General features: G+C 36.1%; 1 protein-coding gene across 2 annotated transcripts in view; it reads right to left on the bottom strand.

The window, feature by feature from the left end:
• Window positions 1-22,346, bottom strand: part of kdm7ab (lysine (K)-specific demethylase 7Ab) — a 38,270-nt gene extending 15,924 nt beyond the window's left edge. The window contains exons 1-7 of one of the 2 annotated variants that reach the window (XM_051099343.1): window positions 21,931-22,346; window positions 5,480-5,565; window positions 5,080-5,197; window positions 4,533-4,693; window positions 1,237-1,378; window positions 951-1,137; window positions 1-60 (exon numbers count right to left, since the gene is read on the bottom strand). The exon at window positions 1-60 is cut by the window's left edge and continues 103 nt beyond it. In XM_051099343.1, the coding sequence (XP_050955300.1) occupies window positions 1-60; window positions 951-1,137; window positions 1,237-1,378; window positions 4,533-4,693; window positions 5,080-5,197; window positions 5,480-5,565; window positions 21,931-22,028 (852 nt within the window). In that variant the 5' untranslated portion in view covers window positions 22,029-22,346. The remainder of the gene's footprint in view (window positions 61-950; window positions 1,138-1,236; window positions 1,379-4,532; window positions 4,694-5,079; window positions 5,198-5,479; window positions 5,566-21,930) is intronic. The other variant, XM_051099342.1, reaches the window with a different exon arrangement.
• Window positions 22,347-22,680: the final 334 nt, after the last annotated feature.

A 22,680-nucleotide genomic window follows, 5' to 3' on the forward strand; every position in this document is an offset into this window, starting at 1 on the left:
CTCCTCATATAGTGCAAGGTTGACTGGGGTCGGCTTTATTAAATAAAAAATCTTCTCCCCCTAAAGGTAAGACAGTTAAGAAATCATTTATTATCCTTTTTGGAAAAAAAATAAGGTAAAGTTACATCATTCAAAAGTTTGGGATCAGAAGATTTTTAATGTTTTAAGTTCTCATGCTTACCAAAACTGCATTTATTTGATCAAAAATACAGTAAACAGTAATATTGTGAAATATTATTACAATTTACAATAACTGGTTTTCGATTTTGATATACATTTGTTATTTTGAAAACAGCCGTATAGTTCTGTCATTAATTACTCACCCTCATATCATACCAAACCCATAGGTCCTTCGTTCATCTTCAGAACACAAACTGAAATATTTTTGATGAAATCCGAGAGCTTTCTGACCCTGCACAGACAGCAACACAACTGACGCGTTCAAGACCCAGAAAGATAGTAAGGACATCATTAAAATAATCCATGTGACATCAGTGGTTCAACCGTAATTTTAAGAAGCTATGCGAATACTTTTTGTGCGTAAAGAAAACAAAAAGAATGACTTTTTTCTTTTCTTCCGTGTCAATTTTCGACGCATGCTCATGAGAGTACCACAGCGCTGAACGTGCGTCAAAGACTGACACGAAAGAGACAAAATTGTTGAAGTCGTTATTTTTGTTTTCTTTGTCCTTACCACCTTTCTGGGCCTTGAATGTGTCAGCTGCATTACTGTCTATGCAGGGTCAGAAAGCTCTCGGATTTCATAAAAAACATCTTATTTTATGTTCCAACTACGAAAGAAGGTCTTACGGGTGCGAAAACGACACAAGAGTGAGTAATTAATGACAGAATTTTCACGTTTGGGTGAACTATACCTTTAAAACTTTGTGTAAACCATGACAGGATTCTCTGATAATTAAAAAGGTCAAACTTTCATCCTGTAAACTTACCCACAGGACATGGTACCACACAGATGTGCCCCCAAAATCAATATGGAAGTCGGTATAACTGTCCTTCACGCCCATTAAGCAGTACTTCTGCACAAAGGGCTTGGGAAAGTAGGAGTCATCGGGCCAGTAGTTCTCCACCCAAGACATCTTCTGAGCGATATCAGGAACCACCACCAGCTCTGACATCCTAAGCGCAAGACATTTAAGTTATCATCGGTTTTGAACATCTCTCCACACACAGGAAAAGCACCTTTGTGTTCAACATCACTTTTTAAACAATACTAACTTGGTGTCTGAAAACTCCAGACTGATGACGTTGAGGACTTTAGGCCGCTGAGGGCTGTAGTAATACTTCACAAACGCACTCAGTTTCATTTTGCTGTCTGCTTGGCGGGCCACATCGATGACATCAATCACTTTGTCACCTCCTGTAAGCAAAGGGAGCAAGTTGAGTGATGTGCATGTGTGGGCATCAAAAGAACAGAAACCCGAAACAAACAGCATTACCCAAACAAACTCAACAGGGATAAATTGCTATTAAATGGCCACAAAGCATATTTTAAATGAAAGAAAGATCGTCTTTTGGCACTGAAAAAGTTTCCCAAGCCCATCTCTCCTCAGATGCTCCAATGAGATGTTTCTTTACTAGAAATCCGCTGATGTTCACAACTGTGAGAGAGAGAACTGGCAGGAAGAGCATCAAAACCCATCAGAAAGCGGCTGGGAAAAGCCTCAAACACAAAGCAGGACAGCTGGTGCTTGTGTACACAAACGACACCCTAGTGTACCTAGCCAGAAGCAGACTCATCCCACAACCATAAAGAGATCATTTATAGCTGTTCTGGGATCAGGTACATCAACATCACTTGCAACACTGCCAATAAAAATGTCTATTGAATCCTTTATGGATATAGACCCACACTGGCGGCTACAACAAATATGGGTTTGATTTAAAAATCCAAGCACCCCAAGCTCCAAGACTGTAATATGTGTTTATGCGTGAATAAATTAAAGCATTCATGCTCTTAATGACTTCTTTTATCCAGTAACAACAAACATTTTTATAGTTCTGGAGACATAAAATGTCTTTTATGATCGCCAAAGACAAAAACGGCTTTCACAAAAGCAGGTGGAGAGTGTGGTTCGTCATTATAAGCAAATGGCGATGTGGAAAAAAGCCACAATGTTCGATTTTGCTGGCTGGGGAGCCATGCAGGCAAGCTGCCCATTGAAGTAACTGAATTAGGCAGGCAGCTAGCCTGCAGTTAGCAGTCAGAAGTGCATTAAGGACCAAAGCTAGCTTTTAGTGCAAGCTCCAGACGTAACGTCACTGCAGTTAACTTTAACATTCATCAAGCAATTCAACTTATGTACGTAACTTTTCTTTTGGCAAGCATGTCGTCAGACTTTTAAATTAAAGGGATAGTTCACTTAAAAATGAAAACTCTGTTATTACTTACCCTCATGTTGTTACTAACCTGTACGACCTTCATTTATCTTCAGAAAATTAAGATATTTTTGAAAGGTAGAAAGGACATTGATAAAATAGTCCATGTGACATCAGTGGTTCAACCGTAATTTTATGAAGCTAGGAAAATACTAAAATACATCTGTCGTCGTACTCTCATGAACGTGTGGCGAAGACGGACACAAAAAAGAAGAAATTGTTTAATAAAGTCGTTATTTTGGTTTTTGCACAAAAAGTATTCTCACAGCTTCATACCATTATGGTTGAACCACTGATGTCACATGGACTATTTTAACAATGTCCTTATTTCCTTTCTGGGCCTTCAACGTGTCAGTTGCACTGCTGTCTATGCAGGGTCAGAAAGCTCTCGGATTTAATCAAAAATAATATAATTTCTGTTCCAAAGATGAACGAACGACATGTGGGTGAGTAATTAATGACAGAATTTTCATTTTTGGGTGAACTATCCCTTTAAGCTTTATGGTGCACATGCTGAACAGAATACCTTAGCATGATAAAATCACTTAGCAAGCAGTTTAGAAGCTCACTGATACTTCCAAAGGAAACACGATGCATTAACAGCCAAGGTGGGGGGGGGGCTTTTGACTTTGACTCATTTAGACTTTTCGGAAACATGTAAATAACTTTTGTAGCTTCTGAAGGGCAGTACTTAATGGGGGGAAAATTATATTCATGCAAAATAAGGAAAATGTACACATCTTCATTCTGTTCAAAAGTTTTCACCCCCTGGTAATCTTAATGCATCGTGCTTCCTTCTGAAGCGTCAGTGAGTGTTTGAACCTTCTTTAATAGTTGAATATGAGTCCCTCAGTTGCCCTCAACGTGAAAAGATGGATCTCAAAAACATGCAGTCATTGTTGAAAAGGGTTCAAATACACAAAAATGCTGAAAAACCCAAGGATTTTTCTGAAGAATAGCAGGCAGTTTAACTGTTCAGGACAAACAAGGGACTCATGAACAACAATCACTAAACAAAAAAAAAATAATACACAGATGAGGATCTTCAGGTAACAACACAGTATTAAGAATCAAGTGTATGTGAACTTTTTAACAGGGTAATTTTTATAAATTCAACTATTATTTTCTCTTGACTATACGTAAACATCTTTTATGTGAAATATCTTATTCAGGTCAGTACTAAATACAAAAATAATATGCATTTTGTATGATCCCTCTTATTTTGGTTAAATAATTAGCATTTTGCAGGTGTATGAAAACTTTTGACTTCAACTGTATTGAATGTCATTGCTAAAAAGTCTCTTAAATTCTTAGAAAACAACCATCTCTGACATTCCTCACAAATCCCATGTCAAGCATCTCAAACAGGTCATTTTACCAGCAAATCAGCATGTTTTTGCTAACACTAGAAAGTGTTTACAGAGGAAATGAGGGATATAGAAGTTATGAACGAAAATCAGATTGTATAATTCGGTATAAACTTTAAGTAAACGAGGCTAGCTTTTGAAAATAAGAGGAAAAACACTTAGCAGGCTGCTAGTTTGATTAAGTCGTGGCCTGACAGGAGTCACACGGTCATCAGAAGGTGTGGCAGTAGCAAACCTTTTGTCACCTCACTTTCAGTGCAATATAATCACACGTCATTCCCAGCGGGCCGCAGGCTCCCCCTCAGGACCCAAATGGAGCAGCTGATCGCCGTGTGTATCGCGATAACAATACATTATACCCTCAAGTGTGAGAGGCAGAGGAGTGAGCTGTAACCTAAACTTTACAGACAAAGCTCAGCGGGGAAGATATAGCGGCTGTGTAACCGGACACTATAAGAACCAGACTCTCAATGAGATGAGGCCTGCTAGGCTGGTGTAAGGAACACCACTTTTATCTGCACTCTTATTTCATTACGAGTTGATTAATGTTTGCTAAAAGGTTAGACCCATCTGACTCACCTAAGATTAACATCTGATCTCCGCAGTGGCTGGACTGTAATGCAACTCCATTACATGAAGACAACTCTTAATGGAATTAATATTTAAACCCATGAAGCACTGCGGCTCAATGGCTGATGTAGAGCACAAGATGAAAGAAACTGGGTGAAAAGGATAATAATAACTCATTACGCTGTTCTTACTACTTACCAACGTAGCGCTCGACATCCTTGACGGAGAAATCCGGCGGAGGTAAACGGAGGCCGAGGCCTTCCATTCTGTGTACAGCGATGGGATAGCGGAAGCCATACCTTTCCAGATACCTCTGGGTGACCTGACCGCCCTGCATTTGCTGCAAGATGTCATCTCCGCTGCAGATTAAAACACACATAAGATTAGAGAGCAGATTTGAGTAACAAGCAGTATGAACTTCAGGCTATGAACTATTGTTCAGAAAGCTCTCGGATTTCATCAAAAATATCTTCATTTGTGTTCTGAAGATGAACAAAGGTTTTACGAGTTTGGAACGACATGAAGGTGAGAAATGAATGACAGAATTTTCATTTTTGAGTGAACTTTTCCTTTAACCGAAGTCCTGACTCACACTAAACACACATTTCTGGAAAATGCCACAATAATCACTGGTTTACAGAGAACGTTAGTTGTGCCCATGTATCGTGTGGCATCACGGCCAGCGCCAAGAGCGCTGGAGTGCTTTGTCATGATGGTGTTGCTTTCCCACAGCTGGCACACGTACCTGGGGAAGGTCCTTGACTGCAGCTCCCGAACAAACACAGAGGTGCCAGCCTGCACTGGCTTACTGCCGTCATCTGGCTCGGTGTAGTCGTGTCTGTGCCAGTTTCTTCGCTTCTTCACTGTAAAACCAGGCAGAGAGAATTCAATACGTCTGGCTTCAGAACAATACCGCAGTCATTACTACACTACCACAACGCCATAACATCTGTCTCGCACTACTGCTTGTTGATCACAACGGTTCAGCTGACTAGACATGCTGCGAATCCTTTAAACCAGTTCCAGTCTCCATCTGATAAATTAGCTGTATAAAGAATCCCCAGCAGGGAACAGAAAATCTGCAGAACTTACTATAAATATAGTACTATAGGTGAATATACAGATTCTAAAAAGGGTATACGTACTCAGAGAGGGTCCGTGGTGGACGTCACAGTTGGGACAGTGGTAAACGTCAATGTCCACAGCATGGTGCTCTTCTACTTCAACACAGCTGCAAGTAAATAAAAATGTAAATGAATCAGGGTTCATACAGATACTGTAAAATGAAATTCCAAGACCTTCAAGGACTTTTCAAACACTACTTTTTTGATTTTCAAGGACTTCAATCAGTTATCAAACAATGTTTTATCTTTCAATTTCTAAAAAAGATAAACAGATAAATGAAAATATATTTCCGGTCTAAATCATATGATTTGTGAACCTGCTCCAAAATCCCGATCTAATTCAAGTAATTTGCGATACGTTCTCCGAAGTTCTGTTCTGAAGCAAATGACTCACAAACCTGCTCTGAAATCCCTATCTAACTCAACTGATTCGCAGTATGCGCTCAGAAGTTCAGATTTGAAGCAAAAGATTCACAAACCCACTCCGAAGTTCCGATCTAAAATCAAAGACTCGTGAACCCGCTGTGAAACCCTGTTCTAAATCAAATGTTTTGCAATCCGGGCTCCGAAGTTTCGACCTGAAGCAAAAGATTCACTAACTCGCTCTGAAATCCAGATCTTAACAAAATGATTCATGATCCAGGCTCTGAAGTTCTGATCTGAAGCAAAAGATTCACAAACCCACTCCGAAGTTCCGATCTAAATCAAACGACTTGCAAACCCGCTCCGAAATGCCATTATAAATCAGATGATTCACGATCCAGGCTCTGAAGTTTCGATCTGAAGCAAAAGATACACAAAGTCGCTCGGATGTTCTGATCTAAATCAAATGATTTGCTATCCACGCTCCGAAGTTCTGATCTGAAGTAAAAGATTCATAAACCCGGTTCAAAGTTCCAATCTAAATCAAATGACTTGCGAACCCACTCTGAAATCCTGATCTAATTCAAATGATTCGCAGTACGCACTCAGAAGTTCCGATCTGAATCAAATAACTCGCAAACCCGCTCCAGAATCCCATTCTAAATCAAATGATTTGTGATCCGGGTTCTTAAGTTCCATTCTGAAGCAAAAAAAAAAAAAAAAAAAAAATTCAACAACTTGCTCCAAAATCCCAACCCAATTCAAATGATTCGCGGTCCGAAGTTGAGATCAGATGCAAAAGATTCACGAACTCGGTCCGAAGTTCCAATCTAAATCAAATGATTGGTGCTCCGCGTTCCGCACTCCTATTGGAACGCTTCGAAACAGTGAATTATTTTTGTTTTGTACTAATTTGTGACCATGTTTTGTTTTGCTTTTTCCACTGTTTTGCTTTTATTCGCTGGAATGCCACTCTCTCATGAATGCGTGTACAACAGTTAGTGGAAACTACAGACTACTTTTTTTTAAACTTTTAAAACAAGGATATTTTTCTCACACAAAAGCATCAGATTACTTCAGAAGGCCCCGTGGAGCTGTGTGGAGCACTTTTTATAATGGATGGATGCACTGTATTAGACTTTAAAATACCAACAGCCATTCACTGCAATTACAATACTTAGAAGAGCCAGGATATTTTATAATATAACTCCAATTAAATTTGTCTGGAAAAAGAAAGTCATGTACACTTATGATAGCTTGAGGATGAGAAAATCATGGGGTAATTTTCATTTTTAACGTCAGTGCTAAATATAAGTTGCTAAACGTTCGTCAAACAATACGACAGTGGCTCGCACGTGCTGAAGGAGCTTATTAAAACATTCCCCCACAACTGAAGCTTTGCCAACAAGCATCTTATCGCTCAAGACCCGTTTGCCCCACTTCTTCATTTCCCCACTTCCAGCCGCACCCTCCATTACCTTAAAGGCATGTTGTTTCACAGGAAGTTATATGACGAGCTAGCTCTTGGCATTGTGTGGAGATTCATTAGCCAGGCAGGTAATGAGGCCTTGCACACTTCTCTGGCTCAGGTTTTGCTCAGCATTGCCAAAGAAAGCAATTTCGCTAACTCCTTGGTTTTAAGTGTTACATTACCCAGAGTGAAGTGCTCCAAACAATGAGGGCTTCACATGGAGAACGCTTGACTAGCTAGAAGCAGCCTGAAGTAGTCTGACACTGCAATATAACAAACGGTATGCAGGAGATGCAACCTGGCTTCTCAAACAAACTTCGTAGCACACAGTAAACTATAAAATGTTCCAAACATGCTTGAAATCTGATCCTGCCAAAGATTGAACAAATTCTGCAGTGACCGAGGAGTAACTCCAGACTGGGTCATCTACGGTCGATTACGTTTAACCCCAGACAGGCCCGGCTAAACCAGAACTCCAGATGTGAGGTTACATTTGGTTGGGCTCCAGGGCACGAGACATGAGGTGGACGGGGGAAGGGAGTGTGTTTGTGTTGGAAACAAGTGTGGGAAACAGCAGCATGGAGTGGCAGTGGTGTGTCCACATCAAAAGATGTAAATTAGCCTTCCTACTGGGAAAATTTGGGGTTTTGTGTTTTTTTTCCTCAATGCCACAAGAACAAGAGGTATTACATTCGCAGAGCTAGTGCAAGATGAACATTTGTGGTTAAAAAAACAAAAAAAAAAAAAGTATATAAATGTATCTTTTTATTAGGAAATGACTGATCGTTTCGCTACACTGTAAAAAATAAAAAACACAATTTGTTGAGTCATCTTAAAATAATCTGTTACCCTGCTGCCTTAAAATCTTAAGTTCAGTCAACTAAAATAAGTTTAGTCAACTTGAAATGTTAAGTTGTACTAAGTAACAACTTAAACTTAACAGATGGGTAAGTAACCCAGCTGCCTTAAAATTTTATTTGAGTTGACTGAACTTAAAATTTTAAGTCTGCAGGGTAACAAATTATTTTAAGTTGACTCAACAATTGTTTTATACAGTGTACACTGTAAAAAACAAAAAAAACAATTTGTTGAATAAACTTAAAATAATTTGTTACCCTGCAGACTTAAAATTTTAAGTTCAGTCAACTCAAATAAGTTTAGTCAACTTAAAATGTTAAGTTGTACTAAGTAAAAACTTAGATATTTGAGTTCACTGAACAGACAAGTTGGGCTTGTTACCCAGCTGCCCTAAAATTTTAAGTTGAATGAACTCAAATATCTAAGTTGTCACTTAGTACAACTTAACATTTCAAGTTGACTAAACTATTTTTAAGTTGATTGAACTTAAAATTTTAAGGCAGCCGGGTACAAATTATTTTAAGTTGAATCAACAAATTGTTTTTTACAATGTAGATAAGACCCGTATTCCTCGATTGGGATCGTGTAGAGCCAGCTGCACTGAAACTGTAATTTGGACCCTTCAAACTTGGGTAAAATTGAAAATTTCACACAATGTTCATTTACATGCAAGTACTAATGATATTTGGTTTCCTCCTGCTAAACGGCTTGGTTGGGAGTGGCATAGGTGTGCTATTATTCAAAACTGAACTAGTCATATGTTTTATTTAGCGGAAACGAAGCAACATTTGGAAGAAAACGCACCACATCAACATCTATGTACGTTTTTTTTCCTCTCAAAGGAGCCAGAACAATCCGATCAAGCTGCTACTGCAAACACTTGCCAAGAGCTTTCCCTCCTTCCGTTTCCTTCAGACTTTCACTTGTGTTTGTGATGAGACAACCAAAAAGGACATGCAGGAAATGACTCATGAGATCATTACATCACAGCGCCTCAGTTCTTGACCTACTGTAGGATGAAACACCGGCTTTCTCCTCAAATCTAGGAGAAAGGTTTACTCCTACTCTGTCTGAGTAATCTGTGGTGAGGAACACTGTGTCACTAAAAACAGATCTGACTCAAGAGTTTTTGAGCCACGATAACAGATGCTGAAACTTTCTGTTGCCAAGCGAGACGGGTAAAAAGAACAGCACTGGGTGGGAGAGAAAAGACTGCTCGAGTTCTCAATCTGAATGAGTTCAGGCCTCAAGAGAGCTTACATCACGAGGGATCGGTGGGTTGCTAGCGTAACAAAAAGATTCAGGCAGAAGAAGAGAATGATGCAACAAGCAAAGAAAATATGAAGTGCAATATTATTGGCAAGTTTCTGCTGTGGAGAGCTGAATTGTGAAATAATGGTGATGAAATAGTCGAGTGTTGCAGTCAAGTACTCACACAAATAATGAGTACTTGATCACTTAATATAAGTATTTTGAAATAAATTGAGTTTGAAGATGATGAGTTTCACATATTAGAGAATGATACTGTTTTCTTGATATAGCCTCGCGGTTAGTGAGTTGACATATAGTGCAACTGCGCTCACAGTGACCCAAGTCCTCTGCTGATCCCGCTCCCCTCTCTTCGCCCAATTCTTTCCTGTCATCTCTCCACTGTCCTCTCACAATAAAAGGTACAGAAAGCCCATAAATTTAACTTAAAATAATCTTCATTTATGTTTCGAAGATAAAAATATGTCTTAACTATAACTACACTACTCTTAAGTTTTTGAACTTGAAAATTTTTAATTTTTTTTTTTAAGTCTCTTTTGGCCACCAAGCCTGCATTTATTTGATCCACAGTACAACAAAAACAGTAAAATTTTAAAATATTTTTACTATTTAAAATGACAGTTTTTTTTATTTGAATATATTTTAAAATGTAATTTATTCCTGTGATTTCAAAGCTGAATTTTTAGCATCCTTACTCCAGTGAAATGATCCTTCAGAAATCATTCTAATATTCTAATTTGCTGCTCAAAAAACATGTGATGAATAGAAAGTTCAGAAGAACAGCATTTATCTGAAATAGAATTTTTTTTTTAACATTATAAAATGTCTTTAGCATCACTTTGTATCAATTTAACTAAAACTATTAATTTATACAATTTCTTTCCCCAAAAAAAAAAAAAAACTAAAATAAAACAAAATTATACTGACTCCAAACTTTTGAATGGTATACTGTATAATGTTACAAGTTTTTTTTTTTTTTCAGACAAATGCTGATCTTTAGATCTTTCTATTCATTAAAGAATCCTGAAAAAAAAAATGTACTCAACTATTTTGAATATTGATAATAATAATACAATATTTTTCTTGAACAGCAAATCAGCATATATTATGATTTCTGAAGGATCAGTGACACTGAAGACTGGAGTAATGATGCTGAAAATGTAGCTTTGATCACAGGAATAAACTACATTTTAAAATATATTCAAACAGAAAACTGTTGTTTTAAACAGTAAAAATATTTCAAAATGTGACTGTTTTTGCTGCACTTTGGATCAACTAAATGCAGACTTGGTAAGCAGAAGAGCCATTAAAAAAAAAAACTTGACTGGTAGTGTATATAAATTTTATTCACAAACATTATTAATAATGTTTTCAAAATAAGCCAATTGCATTTTTTAAAAATAAATAAATTAGGGCTGTCATGATTAATCGCACACAAAATAAAAGTTTGAGTCTGTTTAATATATGTGTGTGTACTCTGTGTAATTATTATATATATATATATATATATATATATATATATATATATATATATATATATATATATATATATGTATATGTATATGTATATGTATATGTATATATATATATATATATATATATATATATAAATACACACAAATTGATGTATATATTTAAGAGCTATACGTTATGTACAAAATATTTTTATTTATATATAATATAAACTCTATAAAAATTATAATAAATACATATACTTGTAAATATTTCTTAAATATATACATGAATGTGCTTGTATTTATATATGAATAATAATTACACAGTACGCACACATTTATTAGACAAACTCAAACTTTTATTTTACATGCGATTAATCGTGATTAACCATTTGCCAGCCCTAAAATAAATAAATAAGCATGGCATCAAAAACCAAGCACAATTGTAACATTTTACAATATAGTCCAATTTTGTCTGTTACTGTTAAATAGTTAAAATTAATTCATTAAAATGGATTAAAAACTGACTATCCTATATTTGTTTGAATATTGCACTATTTATGCTAAATCTGTAAAAAAAAAAAAAAAAAAAAAAAAAAAAAAAAAGGATGTTCCATCTCTGTTAGAATCTTGCCTTTGAAGCCAGCTGACTATTGAGTGTTTCTTTCCTTTAATTCTTGTTTGGAAATATCAGAGAATAAATCTATCATTGCACTTCGTGTTCCATTATTAGCGTTTCCCTTTTAAAGCAGATGAGCAAGCCAACAACCATAACGCTGTCACAAACAAATTCCACAAAACCTCATGAGACTTGCTAAACCGCGCACTATTCGTCCTCAAGAGGGTGGTTAAGCGTGAAATAGGATAATAGCATTAAAGTATGAGAGGCGCAGTAACAGACTTGTTTGTTTGGGTGCTATTTTATTAATTTAAATCTTACCAAGCTATTGCATTTACTCATTGTCAAGGCTTACGCTGTTGCACTGGTATTGCATGTCGTTTTGTCAGAAGTGGAGGTGGAGGGGGGTCCTGACAGGAAACAGAATGTCATTGCATCTGTCCAAATCCTTTGTCTAAATAGGACTCACATCACAACAAAACAACACTACCACTGAGATAACATACCAGATGACTAAACGCCGATTGACTTGAGAAATAACAACACAAAGAAGCCTCTAGGCGCCGTCCCATCAGTATCATAAATCTGGGTTGTCGTGTCAGGAAGAGACTTTAAGCCTTAAAAAGATGTTGGGATTTGGCCTCAAAAGATGTAAGAGCACACCGAGTGGCTTTTTCCAAGACTGAAGAGCGAGATGCTCTTCCATGGTTGAAGAACGGTCGTTCCTCACAGAGATCTTATGACCTGCCGTGTAGCCTGAATGGAGATAGTCATTACTCAGCGGAAATGTAGGCTTGATCAAGAGATGGAACAAGTCCAGGCAAACAATAAGAGGATGTGGCCATTTTTCTTAATGGCACGTTTTTGGAGAAGTGCCCACGGGCCCCCCAATGAGAGCGCAACAGTTCTTGAGACAATGGGTGAGGGTTGGTTTTGTGCAGCTTGTTAGGTCAAATGTAGATCCTAGCACGGGATTTAATTGCAGAAGGTTGGAAGACGCTCGAAGGCTTCTTTTAAGGAGCCATCACGAGTACATAAACCCAACACAACCAATGAGATCTCCCGAAGGCTTAACCAATCGTTCAACTAGACGGCAAGCAGATGAAAAGAGTCTCCATGGTGATGGCAAGTTCACAGGCAGAACTCACAGTATGTTAGCCATAGATCCCATTACGCTCTCAGAATCACACTTTGTACTATGGTTTGAGCCTGAGGCCTCCTTGCCAACTAAAGCGTGCGTGAAATCGTGGAGAATTTGAACTCAAATGTGTATTATTCCATCACAACTGCTCTTGATTTGTGCTACTAAAGAATTAGGAATGGGAAGTGAAATGAGTAAAGTGATTCAGAAAGATTCAGAAATGCTTAAAGGGATAGTCCGCCCAAACATTAGTATTCTGTCATCATCATCTACTCACACTCATGTTATTCAAAACCTGTATGACTTACTTTCTTCTGCTAAATACAAAACAAGAAATTTGAAAAAGATACTTTTCTCAAAATATCTTTTTTCTCAAAAGAAAAAGAGCTATATAGGTTTGGAGCAACATGAAAGTGAGTAAATTTATAAAAATATTATTGTTTCTATTTATTTCACTGTCCAATTTCTTTCTCATTCAGTCATCATTTACATACAGTTGAGGTCAAAAGTTTAGGTAATTATTTACCAAAATATGAGGGACCATACAAAATACATGTTATTTTTTATTTAGTACTGACCTGAATAATATATTTCACATAAAATATGTTTAGTCCACAAGAGAAAATAATAGTTGAATTTATAAAAATGACCATGTTCAAAAGTGTACATACGCTTAACTCTTAATGCTGTGTTGTTACCTGAATGATCCACAGCTGTTTTATTTTTTATTTTTTTGTTTAGTGATAGTTGTTCAAGAGTCCAGAACAGTAAAACTGGCTGCTGTTCTTCAGAAAAATCCTTCGGGTAACACAAATTCTTTGGTTTTTCAGCATTTGAACCCTTTTCAACAATGGCTGTATGATTTTGAGATCCATCTTTTCACACCGAGGTCAACTGAGAGACTCATATGCAACTATTACAGAAGGTTCAAACACTCAGATATGCTTCAGAAGGAAATGTAATGCATTAAGAGCCGGGGGGTGAAAACTTTTGAACAGAATGAAGATGTGTACACTTTTCTTATTTTGCCTAAATAACTTTTTTTTTTTAATTTAGTACTGCCCTACTGAAGCTACAGAGGATACTTACATGTCTCCCAGAAGACAAAATAAGTTAAATTTACCTTGATCTTCAAATTCTAAAAGTTTTCACCCCCTGGTTCTTCTCCCAAAGAACTCAATGAACAACCATCACTAAACCACTAAACCACTGTGGATCATTCAAGTAACAACACAGTATTAAGAATCAAGTGTATGTAAACTTTTGAACAGAGTCATTTTTATAAGTTCAACTATTATTTTCTCTTATGGACTATGTAAAATATGTAACATTTTGCAGACGTAAACTTTTGACCTCAAGTGTACCCGCATATCTTTTCAAAGTTGAGTTCCTTTTGTCTGTGAATCCTAATATCTCAGCTTTTTTCCATACAATGAAAGTCAATAACACTCCATACACTTAATGAAGTCAACTTAAATTTAGGTCGTTCTGTAACAAAAGTGATCACAAAATCACAGTCGAATCAACATGAAGCACCATTTACTCAGGGCTAAGCAGCTTTTTATTGTTAAACAGTGACTTTGAATTCTTAAAGTTGATCAAACTCAAATTCAATGCAAAATTTGTCGGCAAATGTTCGGCCTTTTAATATTCCTCACATGGATAAACACATCAAATTGTTTCAGAAGGTCTTTTTTAACCCCCAGAGCTGTGTGGAGCACTTTTTATAAAGAATGAATGCACTTTATTGGACTATTGAATCTCAACAGCCATTATAAAGCTTGGAAGAGCCAGGATATTTTTTTAGATAACTCTGATTGTATGCATCTGAAAGAAGAAAGTCATATACATCTAGGATAGCTTGAGGGTAAATCATGAGGTAATTTTAATTTTTGGGTGAACTAACCCTTTAAGGCTTAGGATGTTTTGAAACTCGATGAGCTTGACAACCCCTGGTCACTATTCACATTCACTGTATGGAAAAGAGCAGCATTAACACTCTGCTAAACATCTCCTTTTGTGTTCTACACACGTTTGCAATGACATGAGGATGAGTAAATGATGACAAATGAATTGTCATTTGTTTAACCTGCTAAAAGTGTAGTTCTTTAACCTCAGACCTGGGTAAACAAGTCCAAATTAGCTCATTTACTTGACTTTAATTTATAGGGTCTCCAAATGTGAGGTGGAAGTGTAGGGTTTCCGAGTTGGATGGCAAAGCAGAACACAACAATGACCTCTCGTATCCATCAGTCCCAAGCTTGAGTTACTCTTCATTTAGTGGACACTTTTCATCCTGTGCGACCTACAACACTCTAATTGCAAAGACAGTCCTCCTGGAATAAACTAAGGTTAAGTGCTTCGCTTGAGGGCATAATGATAGAACAGCAAGATAAAGTGGCTGAGCAGAACTGTGAGGTGAACCCACACCATTTGTGTTAGCAAAGATCTTCACTGCAAAGAACACAGAGGACACTGTCCGTTTTGATGTGTGCCTGCACTTATTCGCTAAATTAAGCCTGGCTGAGGGAAGTCAGGGAGGAAACTGTGGGCAAAAAAAAGCTCAGCCAACAGACAGTAAAGACAGCAGGAAGCATAACACAAAATGAGGGTAACGAAAGATAAACTAAGCCTTCCCCTCTCCTTTTTTATGTCTCTTTGTGAACCTGACTGTCTGTCTTGAACACAGACGAGCCCCTGAGAGCAATGAGCACAGGAAGCTGCATTCAGCATAGGAAACTAGGCTTTACTGCTTCAAACCCACAAGCTTGGCCAAGACCATCACCCCAACAAGAGCAGGGGACTTCCTCCAGACACAACTGTGCTGCAAACTCTCACCTTTGTTTAGAGATCAAAACAAAAACAAGACTGTAACTGCCACGGGAAATAGCATAGACCCTTACAGTCTGAACTAGATATACACTACTGTTTAAAGGTTTGGTGTCATTTAAAAAGTAAAGATGTTTATAATGTTACAGAAAAATAATTCTGAATAAACACTGTTCTTTTGAATTTCTGAAGGAGCATGTGACACTGAAGACTGGAATAATGATGCTGAAAATTCAGCTTTGCATCACAGAAATAAATCACATTTTAAAATGTATAAAACCAGAAAGCAGTTTTTTGAATTTGACTTTTTTTTCAACCCTGGTTTGAGGCGACATTCCCACAGCTCTGACTACTTTCCCTTTTCAATGCATTAAAATACTATAACAGCCTTATTAGATATGACACATGTGACAGATGACCAGTGAGATCATCCGGTCTATTCATAAAGTGGATAATGGTCTTGAAATCAATAGGTTGGCAACCTAAGGCCGTTAATCATAAGCGGTCTGTGAAAAATCCATCTGACAAACAGCTGAAATAATGTTGTTACTAAAGACTACGGAAAACCGATATCCACATGGAGCTACTCTACTTGGGTTCAGAATCATGCAGTGATATTTATGCAAGAGATTGTATTGTCATTTACAGGGTTTGTACAGATACTGTAAAATGAAATTCCAGGACTTTTCAAGCACTGCTTTTTGTGATTTTCAAGGACTTTAACCAGAGATCTCACTTATCGAACAATAATTAAAATGGTAAAAAAAAAGTGAAGCACATGCAAAGTATTACTACAAAAGTATTACAAAGTATACTACACTTTTACTATAGTAAAACCACAGTTAATTTTCTTAGGGAATTTGTATTTGTGTATACTTTGTTTTTATAACTGTATTGCCTTAATGGTTTGATGTTTTCTACAGTTTAAAGAAAAAATGTAAAATAAAAAAAAAAAAAAAAAAAAAAAAAAAAGATGTGCAAAATTGCTCCAAAATCCTTATATAAAATCATATAAAATGATTTGCGGACCGGCGCTGAATCTGAATCAAATGATTTGTGATCCACAATCTGAAAATCTGATCTAAAGCAAAAGATTCACAAACTCTCTCTGAAGTTCTGATCTAAATCAAATGATTCGCAATCCAAGCTCTGAAGTTCTGATCTAAAGAAAAAGATTCACAAACCCGCTCTGAAGTTCTGAACTAAATCACATGATTTGCGATCCACTCTCTGAAGCTCCGATCTAAAACAAATGATTCGTGAACCCGCTCTAAAGTGCTGATCTAAATCAAATGATTCGCGATCCAAGCTCTGAAGTTCCGATCTAAAAAAAAATTATTCGCAATCCAAGCTCTGAAGTTCCGATCTAAAACAAATTATTCGCGATCCAAGCTCTGAAGTTTCGATCTAAAGCAAGAGATTTGCAAACCCGCTCTGAAGTTCTGATCTAAATCACGATTTGCGATCCACTCTCCGAAGTTCCAATCTAAATCACATGATTTGCGAACCCACTCTGAAGTTCCGATCTAAATCAAATGATTTGCAATCCACACTTGTGGAGCTCCAATCATATCACACGATTTGCGATTCACGCTCCGAAGTTCTGATCTAAATCAAATGATTTTCAGTGTATGCTCTTAAGTTCCGATCTGAACAATGATTCTTAAAGCATCATTTCAGATCAAAACTCAGAGCGTGAATCTTAGTCATTTGACTAAGATCGGAACTTGAAAAACGCGAATCATTTGATTTAGATCGGGACTTGAAAATCGTGTATCGCGAATCATTAGACTTGAATCATTCAATTCATGAAATAATTCACTAACCCTTTCCGATCTAAATCGAATGATTTACGATACGCAATTTGCAGTCCCGATCTGAAACAAATGATTTGCGATAGACGATCCAAACAGAGTGCTTTGAAACAGTGAATCATTTTGCGACTCAATGGTTTAACTCATTCTGAGTTTCGACAAGCTCCGTTTCATCCCTCACTACGTGCTTTTTAAAATTGTTACAAGCGATGCTGAAATATGAAAATGAATGGCTATTTTAACTTGAGCTGAAATTAACTTTTTTTTTTTTTAAATGAATGATCGAAGTCACAAGTTTGAATCAGTTTGAGCGGTTCCAGTGTAAATTACTCAATTTATTTAGTTCATCTGTTCCTCTTTTCAGATCTTCAGCCATGTTTACACAACACTGTCAGTACTGCTGCTTGCCTAGCTCGATTGTTTTTTGACATTAAGGGAAATAAGCAAAAAAATGTATGAAGTTTTTAGTAACTGCATGCATTTTGCGTGAAAAGTTGTGTGCTTATTGACAAAATTAAACACTTATTTCATAGATACGTCGTCTTTCAATAATTCAAGCAATTTTTCCTCATCATGAATATCGCTATTTTCAAAGGTTTTCCAGGCCTTAAATTTCAAATCGTACTTTAAGCACCTTGTCCGAATCCTGCATTAAGCAAGTGTAGCTATACATAAGATTTCAGTAGATTATTATCAACACTTCATTTTATCCTAATTGAAATTCTAGTAGCAGCAGCACATGATCATCTCGTCATCATTAAAAAACCCTAACATCACATACAAACACGGGGGTGACTTTTCAACCAGGCCAATCCAAGAAAAAACCTGGGCTGACAAGACAGAAGTCATCTATCTCTCCTCAGTGTTTTCAGCCTCAGAGGGACGTTGATGAATGGGGCTTTGAACTTGCCTCTGGGCAGCGAGGCCTCCATCAATCTTTTCCCTCCTACAAACACACAAGCGCACCCACGCACGTGCATCATGCATGCAAATACACGCATTATTCAAAAGACAGAGACGCATGCAGAATCACAGACCTCAGAATGGATTTGCTGAGAATAAACGCACCACTTAAACGAGTCATTAGGTAACATTCCATTTTTAAAGTCACTGTAAATCCTGCAAAACTGGCCTGCACCTGGCAGGTAAGGCATGTATGGGCAGTTTTTCCAAAGATTGAAGCTGTACGTTTGGGCCTCTTGTCACTATCAGGCGTGAATATCAGGAGTTTCGTAATCCTCTGAGGCCTTCACTCCCAGCGGCTCCTGCCTCCCAAACCAGACTGTGCATGAAGCCAGATAACAGCCAGGCCCCGGCGACCGGCTAGACGGCTTAATCCCATTGGTGGCAGGCAGCAGTGCCACATGGAACCTTTGAGTAACAGAACAAAACACCTCAACCACACATCCCGAAAATATGATTAACCCGCGTTATCAACACACCACAATGTTGTAATGCAGAGATACAAAACCCCCTTGGCAAAACTCAACACCACTTGAAATTCAAACACACAGGCCTACTGCAAGAATGCTTGAAAACCATGGTAAATATTTATATTCTATAATAAGGGTGGGAAATCTGAGATGATTCAGACTGACCTTTGAAATGCTGTTGTTTAGAAAATAAATTCAGACCATCACAGGTCTAAGCTGTGGTGTGATTTGCTTAAGACGTGCATGGAGAAAGAGAACAGAAAAAAAAATGACCCAATCATATATTAAAATATTGATAATATTATTACTTTTAATAATTTAAATATTAATAAAAACTGTAAAGAATTATATACATAAAATATTTAAATAATAGTAGTATTAAGAATTATAGTAGTAATAATAGTAATAAGTCATTATTATTAACTCCACATTTATATAAAATTATTTATTTTATATACAAAATTATTTCTTTATGAAATACATCTAATGATAAAATTATTATTTAATAATAATAATAATAAACTGTAGGTCTTGTGAAATTAATAATTATATTTTTTGAAATAATTGAAATGATTTGCTGAAATAACAACTGAATAATTTACATAATAGAATTATAAAATAATATATATAAACGTGTGTGTACACACAAAATATTTAAATAATAATAGTAATAAAAGTTATTATTATTATTAATAATAACTATATTTATATAAAATGATTCATTTTATGTACAAATAAATGTATTTTATATATAAAAAACTGAAATTAATATTTTTAATAATTAAAATAATTTAGACAAAATATTTTCAATTACACACACACACAAGAAAATAATTTAAGCTATTAAAAATATAATTACTAATTTCACAAGACCTCCAGATTTTTATATTAAATAATAATAATTTTATTATTCGATTTAATACATTTAATAATAGATTCTGAATATAAAATAAATTTTATATAAATGTGAAGTTAATAATAATAATTTTTATTACTATTATTACTACTTAACTACTATAACTACTTACTATTTATTACTACTATTATTTAAATATTTTATGTATTTAATTTTACACAATTTTATATATAGATTTAAAGATTCTTAAAAGATTTTTAGAAGTAATAATTTAATTACTATTATATTAACATATAATTATATCAAATATATTTTATTTTATAAATTATTTAAGCTATTGAAAATATTGTTATTACTTTCACAAGACAAGATCTCCAGTTTGATATTTTATTTAATAATAATAATAATAATAATAATAATAATAATAATAATAATAATAATACTGATAGTAATTTTTATTTGATTTAATATGTAATAAATACATTCTGTATATAAAATAAATAATTTTATATAAACAAGAAGTTAATAATAATAAGAAGAATAACTTTAATTACTACTACTACTACTATTATTATTATTATTTAAATATTTTATGCACACAATTTAACACAATTTTTATAAATAAAGGTTTAAAAGTAATATTATTTTTACTGTTATATATAGTAATGATAGTATTACAGTAATGATAACATTCAAATGTTAATATAACCTGCATTTGTTTAATTAAACATTTATGCTATTTTATGAAGACATTTTATATTTTTCAACTCATAATAAACTACCTTGTCTATAACACATTTCCCATTTCTTAAAGCGCTTTGTACTGTTACATATTTGTAGTACATACTACATTAATGTATAAAGGTTTACAAATAAACTACAAACAAGCGTGCCACCCAGCTATTTCACACTTATAAACAAGTAACATGATGTTCATGAACTGTAAATACTGCCGGAAAGCGTGCAAGCTAATTTTACCCTGAGCATTTCACACGTCTTCGGCTCGACGCTGCACACGTACCTGTCCCTTTAAGAGGCGGAACCACATGCCCATATATGTAAAACTGGGGGATTTAAATGCCCGACCCCTGCTGTCAATCAAAAAGACCAAACAATCACAGAAACCTAAGGCGCTGAGCTCCATTACAAACGTGACTTTGCTTTTTATATTTAGCACTCCCACAAAACCTAGCAAACCCCAAAATCAGACGCCACTTTCCAAGCAATCTGTAACGCACATTTAAAGTATTTAACGAGAGAAATAAGGAAGGGTCTGATCTCGTAAACTCAACCACACGTCTTTGTTTAGTAACCCCCCTCCATTCCCCGTGTAACTTTTCATCGAAACCCCCCACGTTTCCTCACGCTTCACAGACTGACTGCTGCAGAACAACCAACAAAGAAATAACCTGCATGACATATACATTTAATTTACAAGCTGAGAGCAATAAAACTCGGCTGCATAAAAATAAATCAAACGACGAAAAACAAAAATAAACCCACCAAAATATCTATCCAGATGTTGTTCGCTAGTTTAAAGCGAGTTGCAAACAGTCTAAAACTCTTAAAACGCAAGTTTAATTTTCTGTTAACTGCTCTGGAGTAGCAACCATTACTGTTTATGATTTTTTTTTAACTGTATGAAACAAGATATGTACTGAGGAAAAAAACATCACGCAGGAGTTCACTCGAAAGCGTGCAAGTTTCAGCACCACATCCATCATGACTTCGTTTAAAATCACTTCTACTTCTTTTTATGCAGTTTCGTCTTCTTTGTTATTATTATTATTGCTAGCATGTTATTTTATTTGTTTATCTCTCGTCTTATATTAGCATTTTAATATTTGCTGTTTGACACGTAACGCATTGACCCAGCTGCTGTTAAATGTGCAAGATAAATAACCCTCACTTGACGTCTGACCACAATCGCATGTGCACTTCAACAACTGATGTTGACATTTATTTACTTCTATGTGACATAAAACTACACAAGGGGTTAATGTCAGCTGATGCTCTGTAACTCCTAGCCACAAAGCTTCTGAGAAAAACCCTACGTGAACCCTTTTTTGCTGCTCGGATCGCTGGATTTTGTTGAGAAGCCGTGGAAAAACAGTCAAACGTTAGTGCAAAACAACAACGAAGCTTTAACTGACGGGTAACGCGAGCGTTTCTATTAGGAAAACTGCAAAGGAGGCGATTAACGGCTGGAAATATTGACAAAGCAGTGCGTGAAATCGTCTCAGTGCGAGCGAGCGAGCTCAACGCACGGCTTAGTGACACCCGAAGTGCCATAGGATTTCACAGGCTGCTATTTTGTTGCATTTTCCGACACCACGTATGACGGAGAAACGGTTGAATTCCTTACCTGCCGTGAAACCAGTCCTTACAAATATCGCATTCTATCATAAACCGGCTCACATCGTACGGCTGCCGGCAGACGCAGTACAGCTGGGCCGTCGCCATCTTCGGACTGTCCCCAAACAACGCAGCCAAGCTGGAATCGGGTTGGGCGGGGATTCCGTCTAATTATGCGGAAACAACACAGAGAGGAACGCGAAGGAGGGGCGCCGAGAGCATGCCGTGACGTCATGTATCAACACTGAGCGCAAGGCACGCCAAGTCACTTCATCATTACGTAATACGATAATGGGCTGATAATAAAAAACACTGAATGAGAGAAACGAGTTATGGATACATAAGAGGTGTTTAGGTCTACATAGTCCAGACCAATAGTTGTTTTTTTTGTTCATATAAACCATGGCTTATAGTTAAAACAGTGCAATGTTGATCATTTGTAATCATTTACTTTCATGACTTTTTTTTTAAATTAAAGAATGAAAGTTACAAGCGTTTTTGATTTTGTCAAGTTGTCAGGTTTCTTCCTATTTTTTACAGTAATAAAGTATCAGATTAGTATTTTTGAACTGAAAATTGTTTTAATAATCTATCAGATTAATTAAAATTCATTTCAGGAGATTAAACCTTCTGAAAAGAGCACATATTTAGAGACAAGAAGCCTCAAAGACTATATCTTTTGCAAAACTGTACAATTAATTTCTTTTGTCTTGTTTTAAATACAGTTCTTATGAGAATAGAGACATACTTACTGCTAGAA

Source organism: Labeo rohita, chromosome 25, assembly GCF_022985175.1.
Source record: "Labeo rohita strain BAU-BD-2019 chromosome 25, IGBB_LRoh.1.0, whole genome shotgun sequence".
Classification (NCBI taxonomy): Eukaryota; Metazoa; Chordata; class Actinopteri; order Cypriniformes; family Cyprinidae; genus Labeo; species Labeo rohita.